The 18,409-nt window shown below is 37.6% G+C and overlaps 1 protein-coding gene and 1 long non-coding RNA gene across 5 annotated transcripts in view; both read left to right on the forward strand.

Moving 5' to 3' along the window:
- Positions 1-4,622, forward strand: part of sorl1 (sortilin-related receptor, L(DLR class) A repeats containing) — a 78,093-nt gene extending 73,471 nt beyond the window's left edge. For 2 of the 4 annotated variants that reach the window (XM_020926823.2, XM_020926824.2), the window contains exons 47-48: positions 739-957; positions 1,270-4,622. In XM_020926823.2, the coding sequence (XP_020782482.1) occupies positions 739-957; positions 1,270-1,355 (305 nt within the window). In that variant the 3' untranslated portion in view covers positions 1,356-4,622. The remainder of the gene's footprint in view (positions 1-738; positions 958-1,269) is intronic. The other 2 variants (XM_020926825.2, XM_055148000.1) reach the window with 1 other exon arrangement.
- Positions 4,623-5,963: 1,341 nt separating this feature from the next.
- Positions 5,964-18,409, forward strand: part of LOC129407300 (uncharacterized) — a 31,856-nt gene continuing 19,410 nt past the window's right edge. Inside the window, exon 1 of the long non-coding RNA XR_008631484.1 lies at positions 5,964-6,105. This is a non-coding gene — a long non-coding RNA (uncharacterized LOC129407300). The remainder of the gene's footprint in view (positions 6,106-18,409) is intronic.

An 18,409-nucleotide genomic window follows, 5' to 3' on the forward strand; every position in this document is an offset into this window, starting at 1 on the left:
ACTTGCTCTGATCTTCGTGTATTACATTCTCTGTATCGGCCATTTTTGGTAAAATAATTAGAAAATGAATCACGGCTGCGTCTGGACAACAATCTGTTACTGCACTGGAGTCGCAGATCAATAGGGATGGAGATGTGTGGAAAAAGCCATCCGGTCTCTTAAGGTAAACTTCTCACAGCCAGTTGCTCATCTTTTCCTCGTCCACAGGAAAAATGAGGAATCACAGTACGTATTACTCCGCAATGCTCCTGACTACGGTAGCCGTAATGCTGCAACTGGTGCGGCGTTGTCGTTTACTGAAGTTGTACTGGAACACTCGCGTAAATTCATATAAAAGGCGCTCCGGATTATAAGGCGCGCAGTCGTTTTTGGAGGCTTAAGACCGTGCCTAATCGCCCAGAAAATACGGTACCGGTCCATTGTGTAACTTTCCTGGTGGAGTGTCTGTCAAATGCTTTCTACCTTCATGGAGGCCAAACCAGACCAAGTTACAGGCCAGATCTGTGGAGAGGCAACCCTGCTCAATCAGAATGCCTGTTTTTCTATGTATTTTTGAGCAATCAAAACACCTGTAATTTAATAAATTAAAGGTAGAGGTGTTTAATGTCACATTGTGGAACACAGATATACAAGAATTCCATGTGTACATCTGTAAAAGAAAAACAAACAAACAACAAAATCAGTAATGGTTGGATTATCATTGCTATTTTCACAGCTGTTGTGTTCTTGTGTTTTTAGGAGCCAATGATGCATCTCATGGGGGTGGAGCTGCTTCAAGTGGTGACATGGCAGCTGTAGTTGTCCCTGTGTTGTTTCTTCTTCTTTTGGTTGTCTGTGGAGGACTCGTAGCTCTGTACTTCAGACATCGCCGTCTACAAAACAGCTTCACCGCCTTCGCAAACTCACATTACAACTCACGCTTAGGCTCTGCTATCTTTTCCTCTGGGGATGAACTGGGTGAGTGCCTTCTATATTTATTTTAATTTCAATATAAAAAAAAAAAAATCAAGATTACAGTTTAATTGTTGATCAAAATTTAAACTTGATTAAATCAGGATTAAAAGTAACTAAGCTCAGAATTCAATTTATGAAGCTCATTTAGGAAATAATTTTTTCTCTGTGTCATCATAAGAATCTCTAGAGGACCACAACTATAACTTTTGCAATAATAATTTATTCTTAGCTTTTGATATTGCAAATCATTGTTTAGTCCTTATGTAAAATTGCCATATTCATGTGTTTTCATCTCTGTATACTTTATATTTTCAGACATTTCCATTCTTTCAGGTGATGATGATGAAGACGCTCCAATGATCAGCGGTTTCTCAGATGATGTTCCCATGGTGATCGCGTAGCAGGAAGTGGCCTGTTTGACCCCTCCTCTTTACTCCTGTAACTGTCCTGGTGCAGCTGGAGAAGAGAGGACAGAGGAGAGGCTGCAACACCTCCCAATGGGAAACCGTCCAGTTTGGAGTGAGAGATGTGGAAGAGAGTTAAGAGAATATGATATTTTTCAACATTGCACTTTTTTGATCCGCAATAACTTATTTTTTATATGAAATAAATATATATGGGGGAAAAGGACTAAGAAGAGCTTTTGACAACTGTGAAGGACTTGAGTTTGTTGAGCGTTCCTGGAAGGAGACACAATTATTGATGCAAACTCATTTTCCATGGGAGCGGTACACGCTTAAAGCCAAAATAAGCAGAGACTGAATAGAATGAAACAGGTACACACAGAATATAAAGATGCTGTATACGTTATTTAAAAAAAAATACAATATTGAAAGAGTTGATGCGTAGTACTGTATGTGCTATAGCAGGATATGTTACTTTGGTGGTCCCATCTGAATGAATAATGAAACATATCGTCATTTACAAGATGTTATCCGCAGTTCATTTCAAATGTTTGACTAATTATGGCTTGAGTTTAGTTATGTCTTCATATATGCTTCCTTTTTACCACAAACCCATCTAAAATGTATGTACAAAGAAGATTATTCTGGCTTTGAGGGGGGAACACTGTAAATATTGGCTTTTGAAATTTCCTCTCAGTGTAATGCTGCACCATGTCATTTGTAAAATGTGTAATGTGTTTTATTCATTCAGGACCATTTTAATTCCTCCAGCATTTGCCATAACTGTAGTCACAGAGGAAGAAGTTGGGGTTCTCAGGGAAGTGTGTTGGAGCGAACACCAGCGCAGCACCACATGGCTTAGGCAGCCAATAACAACAAATAACAGTTTTAAGTAATCAGTTACTCATTCAAAACATCACAAAATGAGATGTATGGGGTCAGCTGAATGTGGAATGGCATCTGAAGTTCTTATCAGTTTGCGTTATTTAAAGGTACATTGTGTAACTTTCTGGTGGAGTGTCTGCCACCTGCTTGTGTACACGGAAATGTTATTGCTTTGTCTAGAATGTTTCACAGTATAAATTAAACCTACAATCCCAAGGGAGACAAACAGGTTACAGCAGGTTACATTTCAAATCAGATCTGTCACCCTTATTTAGAAAAGGAATTATTGTATTTTCAAGCAGTAGAAACACTTGTAATGAGTAAATGCTAGGTGGAAGTGATTAATGTCATACCATGGAACATTTTAGGCAAAGCAACATCTCCACTTGGAAAATGCTGAGTGGACCCAACACCAGAAAAGTTACACAGTGTGCCTTTAAAAACTATGATAAGAATAATTTAATTTATTTACAGTTGAGTTGAATTGAAGCGTGTCTATCACTGTTTACATCTACATGCCTAGTTGGACCCACAGTTGAACATTTGATCGGGCATTTCTATTGGAACCGACCGTCATCCAAGTTTACATGCATGCATTTTACAATACGCCAAAATATGTGTTTATATTTCCACCTCTGCTGACTCTTATTTAAAAAATATGGCTGCCTTTTTTCTTGAAATAGGTGGTGTTCTGCTTTCTATTGATCATGTTTTGTTTAAGATGTTTTCATGAATGTATTTTATATGTGAACTTTTAAGGTACCACTTGTGAAGTTTGTGCATGCTCTTTGCTTTGTCATTGCTAAAGTGAATTTGTAAAGCACCTGTTCTCCTATGAACAGGTGATCTGTAACTCTGTAGACTGGCTTCTGCAGACTAAATATTCTATAAGGTACACTCAATGCCCAACCCAACCTATTGCACCATTTGATGTAATTGTTTTGTCCTGACATTCAGGGTTTTGTTACTTGTTGAAAATGGTTCAAATTAATTTTATTATTGGCATGGCTAGAGATGGTAATTTCCTGGACCACTGCTGAGGTTATCCCTTAAAATGAATGCCAAATGGTACAACTTATAATAATAGAAAAGAAAAGTGTCTTTAAAAACTTAAGTCCTTAGTCTGTTTGCCAAAAGTAGTAAAACATTTTTTTAATTAACTTTCAAAGCAAGTCCTGTAATTATGTTACTGGTCTAATTTGTACTTGCCAACTACTGGAGTACTGTGCAACCCCACAAATCCAATCAAGCCTCCATTATAATTATTTATTCATTGGTAGCTCATACACTGGCTTTTGGTTTATTTCAAAATGTATTTACTGACAAATCTGTTGCTCACTTTCCAATAGCAGATTTAGAATGTGCACCATTTTAAATTGATAATTTGGTCATTAGTGCCTACAAATATGAAACCAATTTTTATGAACTGATATTTAACGTTTTCATACATTGCGTTGTTTTTCTAAAGATTGACTGTGCAACTTTCCTGGCATAGGGTCCACCACCTGCTTCACTCCATGTTGTTTCTTCTTGGAATGACTTACAGTCCAACGTTTAATTTATCTCCATGGTGAACAAGCAGGCCACATCACTAGGCCAAGTTACAGGTCAGATCTGTGGAGAAATGGACCCGCTCACAGAAATAATGCATGTTTGGTGGTTTTAATTTTGAGAAATAAAAACACCTGTAATTGAATAAATACAAAATATGTTTGTTTAATGTCATGCTTTGGAACATCCCAGGCAAAGCTGTAATATCACCATGGAGACAAGCAGATGGCAGACTCTCCACCAGAAATGTTACACAGTGCACCTTTAAAATATTTTCCAGATCCTTGATCACAACATACTGTTTTTTGTTTGTTTGTTTTTTAAGCCTTACAACCTATTTTCTGGGAGGGATGCTGTTTTGAATTGTTTGCTGTCTTTTCAGATATGTTTTTGTTTTCTCACATAATGCCTTACTAGAGAACACAGATTAGGATGCTACTGTATGTAAAGTGTAGTTCACAAGGGCACACGCATGCATTAACACGCTTACACAGAAGAGGAGGAAGTCGTGGAGGAAACTACTGTCAGGTCACTGCTCTGTGTGTGAGCCAGGCACTGGTCTAATTTTAGTCAGGTTTTTACACATGTTATGTATAAAGCATAAATCTTTGTTCAAATGTGACCTTTTGACTCCCATCTGTCTTAATGTGTACTCTTGTCAAATGGTTTTCTTCAAAATGTCGTTTGGCACAGTGCTGGGTCATGTTGGACTTGGCCATGTCTGAAGATATTCATGTCTTGCTTGAAATAAGTCACGAGAAAAAAAACTCAGAGGTACAGTGAGAGCTGTTTTAAGGAACCACTTATACTGAAATAAACTTGCTGAATAAAAAAAAAAAAATCAGTGCATGACTCTTACTTTTTTTTTTTTACTAGACTTTGGATTCATTTATGACTTAAAAAATAAGGAATAGAATAAAAATGAGCCTTTTATTATTGTAGATGTGATGACATAACTGCTATAAACCGTAAGGATGGAAAAGTACTTTAATAGAACAACTTTATGACTAAACAACAATGGAGCTGAGCTGTGATAATTTAGCTGTGCTTTCATTCCTGTCCACCAGGAGGCAGTGTATGCCGCAGCTCGCTTCGATCAAACTGCAGCGCCACCATTTGTGTTGCCAGATTTGGCTGCATTTACTTTTTCTACCTCTAAACTGCTAGCCAGTCCAAAGTTAAATCTGTCATGTTCTAAACTTGAAGGTATTATGGCTACTGATTTAAATGACAAGGCTACAAATGTAGATGTTGTGATAACCTACCCACATCACAGGTTGCAGGTTGCAGCTAAACATCATGTTTCTTTCAGTTGGAATGTAAGTTTACTGTACTCCCACAAATTACATAGATCTGTACACTATGCTAATGTTATTCAAAAGTACTATTAGTATGTTTGTTATAGGTCAGACGTCTTATAGTTTTGAGCAACTATTTTTAATTAATAATGCTAGCAAGTAGCCTATTGCAAATTCTGTGCACAATGCTTTACAGTAAAATTCCTTTTTCCATGCATAATCCAATGTAGTTAAAAGTGCATTGTGTAACTTTTCTGGAAAGGGTCTGCAACCTGTCTCCATGTGTCCATGTCAGTGCTTTGGTTTAAATTGTCTACAGTATGGAATTAAACTAATCTGTCATTCAACTAGAGTGTTATTTATTGCTCAAAAATATCTTAAAAATCATCCATTCTTACTGTGATTAAGGAGAAAGACAGCAAATCTAACCTGTAAATTGGCTTGTAAGTCTCCATGTAGATTTGTAAGTTAAAGGCCATAGTGTGGAACATTCTACACTTCTCTCCATGGAGACAAGCAGGTGACGGACCCTCCACTTGCCAAGTTACGCAGTGCGCCTTTAAATTCCTATTATTTTTTGTAAACCTAAAACTTTACAGCAGCAATGTCTTTCTCAGAGTACTTTTTCCTTAACGTAATTGGTTGTCCTTGAAAGGTCACTAAGTAAGTAACGTAATGAGATCGCTTTCCAAGTTTCTGTTAAGTGTTGACAAGATGTAGAAAACAAACAGTTGGGGACCCATAGAGCGACCTGCTGTGGAGGCGGCGGGTGCTTCTTAGCTCAGTGTCATTCAGGGTCAGCCAGTGCACCACTACACATTCAGGTTACATTCAACAACAACAGACCTCCTCTCTTTCTCCACAGGTCAAGAGCTGGTCAAGAGGGGCCTGCCTACTTCCTGATCGGCTGGGGTCAAAAGTTCAAAATGCAAAGGTCAAGAGCAGGTGGCCCAGAGATAAACAATGCACAATGAGACTGAAGATCTGCAACTGGATAAAGGCACAATAGTCAGGTACAGCTAATAACGCTACAAACTACAAACATGAATTAAGGTACTATGTTAAAGCAAGGGCTGTAATTGATATAATACAAAATACTGCTCAACACTTGATGGCAAATACCCCCAAATCCATGTAAAATAGGTTAGGTCTGGTCTTTTGAAAGAGTTGTCAATGGGAACTGAATTACTATTAAATATTTGTCAGTCGTCCAGGTATGATCCATGACAAATGATAAATTCAGTTCTGCTATTAAATCATGTCTTCATTCTCCATACTCAACTATCATTGAGGCCATTGCTGCCCTCCAGCTGATTGACCAAGATGTGGCTGTCACCATTCATCTGTCATCTTCTTGAGGTATCTTAAAGCTGCATTATGTAACTTTTTAAGTGGGGAGGGTCCAACACTTGTTTCCAAGGCAGTGTCACTGCTTTCCCTGGAATTTTTATTGTATGGCATTAATCTTGCATTATTCAGCTAGCAGTGTTTTTATTGCTTAAAATATATTAAAAATGTGTATTCTGTATGTGTGCCTCTCCACAGATCTGACATGTAAATTGATCTTGTCTTTATGGAGCTCGGACCATTTTAGGTAAATCTTTAATATCTCCATGGGGTCACGTAGGTAGCAGCCATACGAAGTGACACAGTGCAACTTTAAAAACATGAATCAATCTATGGTATAATGTTATTTTCTGGTGGAACAGAGTATTTTGAGCTTTGGAGATGAAGACAGATGAAGGTGAAGACACTAATAATAAAGAATTACTCAAACGTGTGAATGAAACAAAAATTACTCTGGGTATGTTTTTGATGAGGTAACAGTTTTATAACATGGCATAAAGCCCACAAGAGTCAAATTTGCGTAATACAGGCTATTAACATAATTAAAATGTATAAAAGCAATATATTTGGAGAGAGATATATTGTCCTGAAATGAGCTCAGGCAATGCTAGCGTTTATGCAGAGGACCCCGAGTGTGGGTGAATATAAAGGTTGCATCAGAAAAGGACATCAAGTGTAAACCAATCACTATGTAAATCACTGCACTCCAGGACGCAGATGATTCGCTGTGGCCTCCCTTGATTGACAAATTCAAAATGAAACTAGCCATCGCATGAGTTTGATTATGATCCTAAACTTCAATTGCCTGACCTGCCATTGCCTTCTACATTCTGTTCGAATCCAGAAGGGACTTGAACCAGACAAAAGAGTGTGAAAATCCTCCATCTAAACCTGACTGTCCAACCACAGCTGCTAATTTCATGTGCTTCTTAAATGCGAAAGACATTTCCTCTCAAATATATAACTTATTTTACCTTAGACAAATAATAGTTTTGGTGCTTCAGTTGTTGAGTCTGTAAAAATCCATGCTGTTTCTTTGTTCTTAATGTTGTTTTTTCCCCTTTTTTATAGTAAGCAGCCATGTTTGTTTTTGATGCGAACTGGCCATGCATCTCTCTGATTGGTTATTTTACCTGTCAATCAAAACCCCTCTGAAATCAGAGAGACAGGATATAGCTCCAGATCCACTCATCTTTTTAAAGTTTTGTCAAAGCGTGTGGTTCTGGCTGGTCACGAAAAAACAACTCATAGTAGCACTTAGTTTAGCGACTTTTTTTAATTTATTTTTTTTACACAGAATACATCGTCTCCTAGTCTCCATCTTTGCCCTTTTCATCGTATACTTTTCACATGCCAGTCAAAATCACTTATAATTATGTGTGAGGTTTTATTGGAGAAGAGAGGACCAATAGAAAAGACTGGAGGTCCGACTCTCCTAGCAACAAGCCGTGGTGCTGCTGTGCGTTGCCATTAGCCGATACCCTGAGGAGAGATCATTTGGAAACTACTCTTTCTCCTCCGTGTTGTGACATTAAACTGGCTACGGTCCGTCTCTCATCAGCAGCAGCAGCCGCTTCACTGCAGCTTTGATTTGTCCCAGAGTAGAAAAACACATCTTTTACTTTCAAACAGCTCTCAGTAATCATCATGATGTCTGTACTTTGTGTGTGGAGTCTCATTTTGTCCACCGAATATGACTGGAAATGGGAGATTCTATGTAGGCACTGAATGTTTTTAGATATGAGTTCTTCTAGAGTCAAATGTAAAATAATGAGAGGACTGAGCATGTGGTTATGAAGTAAACATCAGGCAAATTCTAACATTTGGCCCAATTTACAGTATTTTCTGATCTATGTTATAATGCTGTTTTCCGATCACAAACCTATCTTGATTTGTGTTTTGCCTCATTTACACATTTTTAACACACACATCTTGCATATTTAGACTGAGGTCTTCGCTCAAACAGAAAATACTTTTTTTCCACCTTGTGATGTCATGTGGTAATACACGAAGTGCTCCACTGTGTTTATAAACTGCATACTCCTTCCCTACATTCATTTGAATCATTTCAGCCTTAGAATTGCCATTCTCTACTGAACAAAAAGTAAAAAGTTGCTGTTAACTTGAAAATTACAGCTTCATGAAATCACAAAATGGAAGAGAGCATTTTGAGCTTTGGAGATTTAGACAGACTAATAATAAGGTGTTACTCAAACATGTATAAATGAAACAACAAAACTCCAGGTATGTTTTTGAGGAGGTAACATCATTCTAACATGGCTTTTTGTTTTGCAAAATATAGGATCTTTAAACATTTGTTCTCAAATTTCATGCATGCGTTCAATTCGATATGACAATATTGTTCGATTTTCAACATTTTATTTAGTTTTTTCGTCATTTAAAACTAATAAAATTACTTCAAATATTAAGTTTCAGGACAGACATTAAATCAATGCCATTTAATACAAAATGGTCAAATTTATTCCTCCAAGCACTGCTCCAAACCACATGCTTTTACTGAAAGGGGATTGGCTGTGGTAATGACCGTTAGAAATGACAGTTAGACAATTAGAAATCTTTTTGGCATGTGTCTTAAACTGCCCTTTCAATTTATCGTGGTTTAGAGCTGATAGCTTTTAATATTTCTAGTAGTTCTCTATGGTTACAAACATATGGCGGACCTCCAACCAGAAAAGTTACATAGTGCAAGTTTAATTGTCTTAGAGTTTTATTGTATTTATTATCACATCTACTACAATAAAACAGATTCATTATTTACTAACATTTCTTTGGTTTTCTATAAATAAAAACACACAGTTGACATGTTTTGGAGAGCTATGGGCCAGACCTGAGGACAAAGAAAACTCCAGGTGGTGTCACTGCTTTGGGCCAGAGTGGAGTTAGATTACCTGAGGCTACACCTGTCTGGCTGTCTGTCTCTGTGTATGTGTGTATCTGTGTGTGTCTGTGTGTATGTGTCTGTCTCGTGTGTGTGTGTGTCTGTCTGTACCCCCCACAGAGCTGTCGGCAGGGCGGTCCGATGGAGGAGAGCATGGCCCTTCTCCTATTGGCTGTGAGGAGAGGAGTAGATATAGACATACCACAGAAGTCCCTAGCCGCGGGTTGGAGGAGCAGAGGACTTTTGATGTTCCAGTGTCGGTGTGCGATTTGTGTTGTGTTTTTGTGTGTTTTTGTGTGATTTATGTGTGTGTATGCAGACCCGCTTAAACCCTGTCAGCGTGTTGGGCCTTCAGAGACCGCTCACTGTCAATATGAGATCTTGCTTCTGTCTGACGTCTGACTGAACTATAGAGAGTCAGGTTGCCAGATTGTTTTTGACAAATAGCATATTTTTCTCTTGCAAAAATATAGTTATGTATCTTTTTTGACACTACTTTATAACTACATCTTAATTAGCCTTAATAAAGCATGAACAGAGACTTAATTCATAATTAACAAATAGTTTATTAAAGGTCTTATATTATGCTAAATTGTGCTTTAAGCCATGTCAGGATGTTGTTACCTCCTCACAAACATACCTGGATTTTTTATTTTTTTTTGTCACATATGTTTGAATAATTCATTGTTATTTGACTGTCTGCATCCTCAAAGTACTCTCTAAAGTGCTCAAAATGCTCTGTTCCACCATGTGATGTCATGAAGATGTATTTTTCAAGTTAACAGCTGCCTTTTACCTTTAGTTTAGTAGAGATGGGAAATTCTGGGTCTGAAAATATCCAAATGATTCTAATGAAGGTGTATAGAGTTTAACAACACAATGGAGCACATGCTGTATTATGAGATGACATCACAAGGTGGAAAAGAGTGTTATCAGTTTGAGAGAAGAACTCTGCCATATGTTAATGAAGCAAAATACAACTCCAGGTATGTTTGTGATGAGGAAACATAAGATGGACCCTTGAAGACGGTATTAATGAACCAGTTTCTAAACCTGAATCATTCTTAATAAACTATTTGTTCATTATGAATTAACTCTTTTAACTCTTTCTATTCATGCTTTATTCAGGCTTGTAAAATGTGGTTATTATAAAGTGTCACCATGTATCATATCATTGAGATATTTAACAGTTAAAGTAAGCAATGGTGTAACTATGGGTTAGAGGACCATTTGCGGAATACATATCACACATTTCTTTCCTTTCATATCAATGTCCAGTTCTGTATACATTATTATTATACTACATAAAGAATAAATAAAACAAGGCTTCCAATATTGGATCTCTAAAATTGTATGCACATTTATTTTTATCATCTCACAATTAAGAAGACAAGAAATAGATTTGATTTTTCCCCTATCACACTTCTTTTGGGTACTCCTGCTTGGCTGCTTTAGGTGCAGAAATTAGGTGTGAAAACTGAGTAATTACATCTGCCTCTGCCAAGGCTCCACGACAACACCTTTAGTGCACACACCCTAACCTCTTCTCCTTTAAAGGGTCTATTTTAGCCTATTTTCTCATCTATGTTATTATGTTGATTCCTCATCACAAACATACCTGTAGCTGTGTTTTGTTTGATTCACATGTTTAACACACAGACCCTGCATATTTAGGCTGAGTTCTTTTCTCAAACAGAAATTCCAATGTTTTTAAACTCCAAGCACCTTCACTAGAATCATTAGGATGATCTCAACCCTGTAATTGCCTATGTCTATTGAACTAAATCTAAAATGTAGCTGTTAACTTGAAAACTACTCCTTAATGACATCACAAGGTAGAACAGAGCATTTTGAACTTTGGGGACAGGCTAATAATGAATAAAACAAAGCACAACTCCAGGTTTGTTTTTGATGAGGTAACAACATTATAACATGGCTAAAAGCTCACAAGACTCAATTTCATGTAGTATAGGACCTTTAAATCTAAATATCTGGTATTATGCAAGATTGTTATTTCTTGAAGTTTATTGTCATATCTGAGATTACAAACTTTGCAGTTATTAACTGGCCTCCTGCTGTGTCGTCTCTCTCCTACCCTCCCTCTCTATACATTTCGCTGCATCCTCCGTAGTCCCCTCTCCCCTCATAACACCACCGTCTCACATAAAGGCTTCATTTGTTCTCATCCTTGTACCATGCGTCTCTGTGCCATTGTTCTGTGGGCCTACTGTTAATATCCGTTGCAAATCTGCTTACTTTCAAATTCCATCAATACAAGTGGGGTTGCACAAAGAGAGGACTATGCCACGGTCGGGAGGAAAGGATGTGAACAGAGGTTGTCAGTGTCCATGAGTCCAGGAAAGCGTTTGACAATGGCAGCTGTGTGCGGCTACCCTGGTGATTGATCAGTTTGATGTGGAGCTGTGTGGGCGGGACGAAGCAGGCACAATTAAACAAACAAAAGGTACAGAGGAAGTGGTCTGATGTAGGTGCACGGATTAGACCAGGATGAGTCAAGTCTATGTGGTAGGTCCGTTTGGTTAAATATAAGATGGCTTACAGGCACATGAAAAGGCAAAGGTTGGTGGGTTGTGGTTAGACTTCCAGATGGATTTTGGTTTATGAGAATATTATTATGTTATCAGATTGTCAAAATGTTTAAAGTGTTACCATCTGTGTATTGGATCATAATTTGCTTCGTCATCTCCATAACTTTTCCTGTCCTCATTCCACAGTAGGGCATCCGAGTCCTTTAGTCAGTTCATTAGTCAGTGTCGTAGTCAACCAAAAATGTCTTTAGTCAACTAATGATTTTATTGTTGTTATAAATATTCATAAGGGCCACAGCAGAAAAGAGAAAACTTTGCTGATAATTTGGGAGTGAATAATGAGTTCTGCTACATACAAACTAGTAGGCCTGTCACGATAACAAATTTTGAAGTAAAATATATTGCTGAAATAGACGACAAACTATAATATTGCAACTAATTTAAGCCACTGACACAAGCCAATTTAAATCACAAAAACTATTCTAAATGTACAATATTGTTAAAAAATTATTATCTGCAGTTAAAAAAAAAAAAAAAATAGACTAAAAAAAAACCAGACACTTCAGTACTCGGTTTGCATTTGTCATCAGTCATATAAGATTTTAGTTCAACCATTTACATCTTAAATCTCAACCAAAATTAATTAGTGCCTCTTGGTCAGAAAGTTCCTAGAAATGAAAAAGTATTCTCATCATATATTGTTTGCAGACTGATTTTGCATAGGTTTTATGCCAGATGTCCTTCCGTGTAGCTCTACCGGTCCTTGGGTTTGACACAAAAGTAACAGAACAGTGTGTGTTTTATCTGGCTGCATCTGTAGCTCAAAACAACTGAATGAATTGGTTTAAAATATTCTTTGTCTGATTCCATTTATATGCAAGGAATTTTTAAGCCAAAATTGTGTTGGTGTTTCAAGGTCTGGCTGTGTTCACGTTATAAAAACCTAAATTATACTTAAGGTAAAATTGCCTTGTCTGATCTGAGGTCAGCTTTTGTTGTATTGACCATTCTCTGTAATTGTTGTGTGTTCTCTGAATATTTTAGGCGTCTGTTCTTGCTGGAGTTTCAGTAAAGATAAAAAATGGTACAGTACTTCCTGTAAAGGTGTCTCTTGGACAGGGACTAAGTGTCTCGACCTGTTTGATCTTGCACTCTCTCTCCATTAGGTGCTTCATCTTTGATCAGAATCTCTGCTTCAGCAATGTCAAGGCCAAAGACATAAAAATGTACAGGATTAGACACAAAGAGAATGGAGTAGGTATTGTTATTTTAGGAACTACAGCTAATGGTGAAGTCTCAAATTGGGCATCTATAAGTTTAAAGGCAGTAAATGTTTCAAAAGTTGCATCGATAACGTAATCAAGTCAAGTTTTCAATTATGAACATTCGATCTCTTCAGAGAAAAATCCATGAATTCATACATTTTTAATGTCCTAGTGTTTTGCCAATCTGACTTCAATCTCAGCTACAATGTGCATGAGGTAGGGATAACAATAGATCTGTATTTTATTATTGAATAAAATACTGTTAAATACAGCATGTAACATTTCCGGTGGAGGGATCAGCCATTCACTTGTCTCCATGTACTATATGTCTGTATGTTGTAGCTTTGCTAGGAGAGTTCGAAATTTATTTGTTTAATTAAGAAAAAGATTTTATTTCTCAGAAGACATTTCCATAGATCTGGTGATGACACAAGTTTGCCTCCATGGAGATACATTTAATGCCATACTGAGGAACATCCAGGCTAATCAATAATGTCCTCTGTGACCGTCCACAAGAAAAGCTGACTGTACCTTAAAAAAAAACCTGTATGACACAGCAGACAGACAGCTTTACCCACTCATATCAGTGTGTGTAGTTTTAATTGAGCCAAGTACCCAGTCACTTCAAGAGAACATGCGGACTCAGCTACCAAACAGTTCTATTTTTATTTTTTATTTTACTGTTAGACGTCAGCAAGAACTTTTGAACCATTTCTTTTACACACTCAGAATTGGTTAAGACATTCTTGGAAAGCATGTTTTTTGTATTTTCCTCCCAAATAGCTCCGAGTTCCTATTGTTCCCACTGAATGTTGTGAATTCTTCGCAGGTTTGTTTGACCTGGCACTGCTGCTCCTGGACAAAGCCTCCATCCAAGTGCTCTCATTGTGTGTATGCTGCCTGTAATGAGGGAACTTCTCCCCAGTGATGAACCCTCATCTATTTAATTTTAGACCCACTCGATGCCCCCAGCCCCGCCCCCTACAGGCTCCTGCGGTTAATGAAAACATAACAGGCTGTTTAGCTGCTCCAAGCCAAGATCCTCATCGTGTCCCAGTCATAGCAGCCAGCAGAAGAGGAGAGCCAGCCCAAACTATCCCCTCTGTTTCGACTCTCTACTCTATCTCTATGACATTGTCCATCCAAATGCCTGAACCACTGCCAAACTTACCTCGGCCTACATGTCCATGGGCTTCCTTTCTCCCCCTATTCTCTTTCTTCTTCTTCTCCCCCTCTCCCCTCCTTCTTCTATTACCCTGTTTCTCTCTCTTTCTGTCTCTGTGTGTCTGTCGCTTCTTCTCTCTCTTTCTCTCTCTCTGTCTCTGTCTCTCTCTGTCTCTCGTTCTCTCTTCCTCTCTCTCTCACAGGCTCGCTCACTCAACATAATTCATGCCCCCCACTGGGAGCACAATTTGTCCTCAATTTGTGTCCCTTGAACCCCACATTTCTGAAGGTCCAGCTCCGGTTGCCCTAATGCCATGGCGCCTGGAGATTGGCACAAACTCCAGCAACAAGCTCTATGGCACTTAGCAGCAAGGAGGAAGCTATGTCTTCGCCCTTGTTGGGTAATATGTTTGTTTGTTTGTTGGTGGTTAGTCAGTAAAATAATACTTAAATTTAATCGCTATTGACAAAAAGTCAGTAATCATTCAATTATCAAATACAATTTTTATTTATTTTTTTAAATTGGCCATTATTCGGTACCCTTGTAAAAATGAGGCAAACAAGCCAAGCCACAAGAGACCAGTATAACAAGTAGTATCTCAATGCAGACTGTTGTTGTGCAGTTGGGCAAGGCATTTCCCCCAGGATTAACTTTTGGCTTTTAACAAACACACTAACCATATAAATTAAATTATAATAATATAGAATTTATATAGAATAGAATATAGAACTGTGTGGAATACAGTAGATGTTGTGCCTTCTGGGTAGTACTGGAGATAAGACAAAAACAGTATTCATTTCTTTGGTCACTTTTTTCCTTTTCAAATCACTAAAATGCCTTGTAAGATCATTTATCATATTAACAAGACATTTATTCAGTTTGAATTAAACAAAACATATTTAAATGTATTTAAACTCTTCACATGCTTTTACTGACAAACCTATACCTTGTGTCCTTTGCTGAAGAAATCATTTTATTTGTGTATTTTTTAACATGTTGTCAGTCACATCTACCCACAATTCGCTGTACAATGCCATATCTTTAAATATTTATTCGTTTTAGCTTGACTCAGAAAAAAACTCCAAAAACATAGATGCACAATTGGACAGGAAGTAGTTACACTAACAGTGTGGTTACCGGGCGTTGTTGCCCAAACCAGAGATCAAAATCTTAAATAGAGAGAATTTGAATTATTATTTCTGAATACAAAAGGTGGCAAAGTACAATATTATAAAGCATATAGGCCTACAAGTTACATTTTGGTGTTAGCTTTTCTACAATGTGTTCACTGCTTTACTCATTTGAATACATGCAGCTCTTCAATATGCCATGCTGATTTCTGTTGTCATAACTGCATGGTTGTATTGTTTTGTGTTTCTTGTTGGAGTCTTTGACTTGTGGTCTTCTTTCCTGTAAAATCGCTTCTTTCCGAGCTCTGAGTTTATCATATCTTTGTCACTTGTCAGATTTGCGGCTTACACTCCTTTACCCCCCTTCTCTCTCCTGGTTGTTTCCGCTCCTCTGTTTGCAGATTGGAGGCTTTGGCTGTTCCCCCAGCAGCAGCTCTGACTGTGTGCGGATAGGGACAGAGGCTGGGAGACAAGCAGCCCTGCCAGCTTCCGATGTCATTATTGGAACATAACACGGTCAGACAGGCAGACGCACAACAACGCACAAATCACACGAATCACACATGTTCTGAGCTCACAGCCGGACACACACACACGCATACACGCACATGAATACACACACACCAGGGCACCGTGACCGCAGAGAACAGCTTATCCAGCCATTGTACCGCCAGCTTAATCGTGTGCAGAATAAATAGTATAGCTGGACTGAACGCCTGGGAGTCTAAATGTTCTGATTTTGTGCATAGCTTAAATTCTTCGCATTTGGTTATCGCCAGAGTTGATTTACAGTGTGTGCAATCCGTCCACCAAGGGTCAGTGAATATATTTGGGTCAAAATTTTCAACTATTTCATATAATCAACTACATATTTAACAAGGAAATCTCTGAATAGCAGGTTTACTTGTTTGCATCTACTTACTAAGATTTAGATGCTATTGACATAGGAAATTGTTTTGAAAAGGCTAAATATGTATTCCACAAAAGTGCGACTTGGCTTCTGACTTTTATATTCTAATCAAGTTTTCAAAAACCCAATTCACTCAAGTGCTAATTACCTGTACATGGTGTTATTTCATCTTTATTTATCTTTTTTATTTTTTGGATGAGTATTGTGATTAAATAAAAATGTTTCCAAGGTTTTGGTTCAATATGCATTTGAGAACATTTGAGAGAAGACTGAAATATGAACAGGTAAATTATCACAAGAATATCATTATAATTCAACATGTTTTCCATAAAAAGACAGGCTATTTAGCTGTTAAATAATTACTGCCTTTGCAATATGTAATTGCTACACTTTAAATGGTGATTTTGATTTCATTAAATTGTGCAGGTCTGGTGAGTACTGGTCTGATGGCTTGTGACTACTGTAACTGGCCATTGTCAGGATCTACGGGCCTACATAGCCACATTTTTTTATTTATAATTTTGATCATTTTGAGTGTATATACACCCAGCACTTTAATAACAAAATAAACATAAGACATAACCAAAAACAAGACTGACACACATACAAACAGAAAAGCTTATTGTGCATATTTTGAATGATAAGTCGATTTAATACTGTCTATTTGTAATTTAATAAGTCTATTTGATACTGAAAAAATTACTTGAATTTTAGTATTTGTTTTAAGATGCACTGCCTAACTTTGGGATGGGAGTCCACTACCATGGAGATGCTATTGCATTCCCTGTAATGTTTCATAATATGGTATTAAACTTATATAAGGTGCATTTATTCAATTATAGATGTTTGCATTGCTCAGAATTACCTTTAAACACATGCATTCTGACTGTGAGTGGGGTCGCAGATCTCACAGATCTCAACTGTAAATCGGCCTGATGGTGTCTCCTGCTTGTCTCTATGGAGATTGACAAAGCAATAACATCTTGATGGAAACGAGCAACTGGTGGGCCCTGTACCAGAAAAGTTACATAGTGCACCTTTAACACTCCATGCATACTACCTCTTTTGTTCTTCGTGCTTCTCACAGCTCAGCGGAAGAGGCTGTGCAGATGAATCAAGCTGGAGTTGATGTGATTAGTTTGAAGGCTTAGAGGATCTACATGAAAGGATACACATGGAAACCTTCTGTTGGCTTTTCCCACTGACACTTGAATAGGAGGTCTGTGTGCTCCAGCTTTATTTGCCGAGGCTGCTGGGGCACATGACTTGAGATTGGCACCTTGTAAGGGCACCCTGAGTGGGTTGAATGGATGGCACTAAGCTCAAGTCTCTTATTTGCTTGGGCTCATCCTGGTCCCACTGCACTATAGGAGAAAATGTAACAATAGAAACAAAGCTGCAGTGGGCATTGTGGTATTATTGTGTCTTTGCAGAACATGTCTGCACATAACTCGGTTTGTCACAATAGTGTGATATATTCCTGAAGTAAATATAGACGGTAAATGATAATACTGACAGTAAATTATTATACCAGTGACACAAAAACCCAAGAGCCCATTTAAACCACAAAAACAATTTTAGATGTACAATATTGTAAAAAAATATATCTATAATAAATAGCAAAATGTAATTTGTAATAAATTAAAGAAAGTGATTAGTTAAACCTTTTACGGGTTAGATCTTATCATATAGCCCCAAAGAAAATGACACATGATAAATATTTAACCCAAAAATATTGATCCAGCTTTCATACGTTGAACGATAAGTAGATCTAGTAATTATTGTCATAGGCCTACACATAGCATGGCTGATATAGAGAAAATGTCAAATTTAATTTAAGTGTATATTTTTTATAATTACCCCAAAGTTCGAAAATATGTACAATAAGCAAATCCAACTAGACAGACCATTAATCTTGCTCAAAAACCACAGAATGGTCCATGAGCACAGCACTGCCCCCCACTCACTTCCAAAAGGCTGCCCCAATGGTATTTAATAGCAGAGGATCTATGGGTCAATCAATTATACAATGTTAATCCTATTATTTATCAG

The sequence above is a fragment of the Boleophthalmus pectinirostris genome, unplaced genomic scaffold (genome assembly GCF_026225935.1).
Source record: "Boleophthalmus pectinirostris isolate CB_2022bp ecotype Guang Dong unplaced genomic scaffold, ASM2622593v1 HiC_scaffold_9, whole genome shotgun sequence".
Classification (NCBI taxonomy): domain Eukaryota; kingdom Metazoa; phylum Chordata; class Actinopteri; order Gobiiformes; family Gobiidae; genus Boleophthalmus; species Boleophthalmus pectinirostris.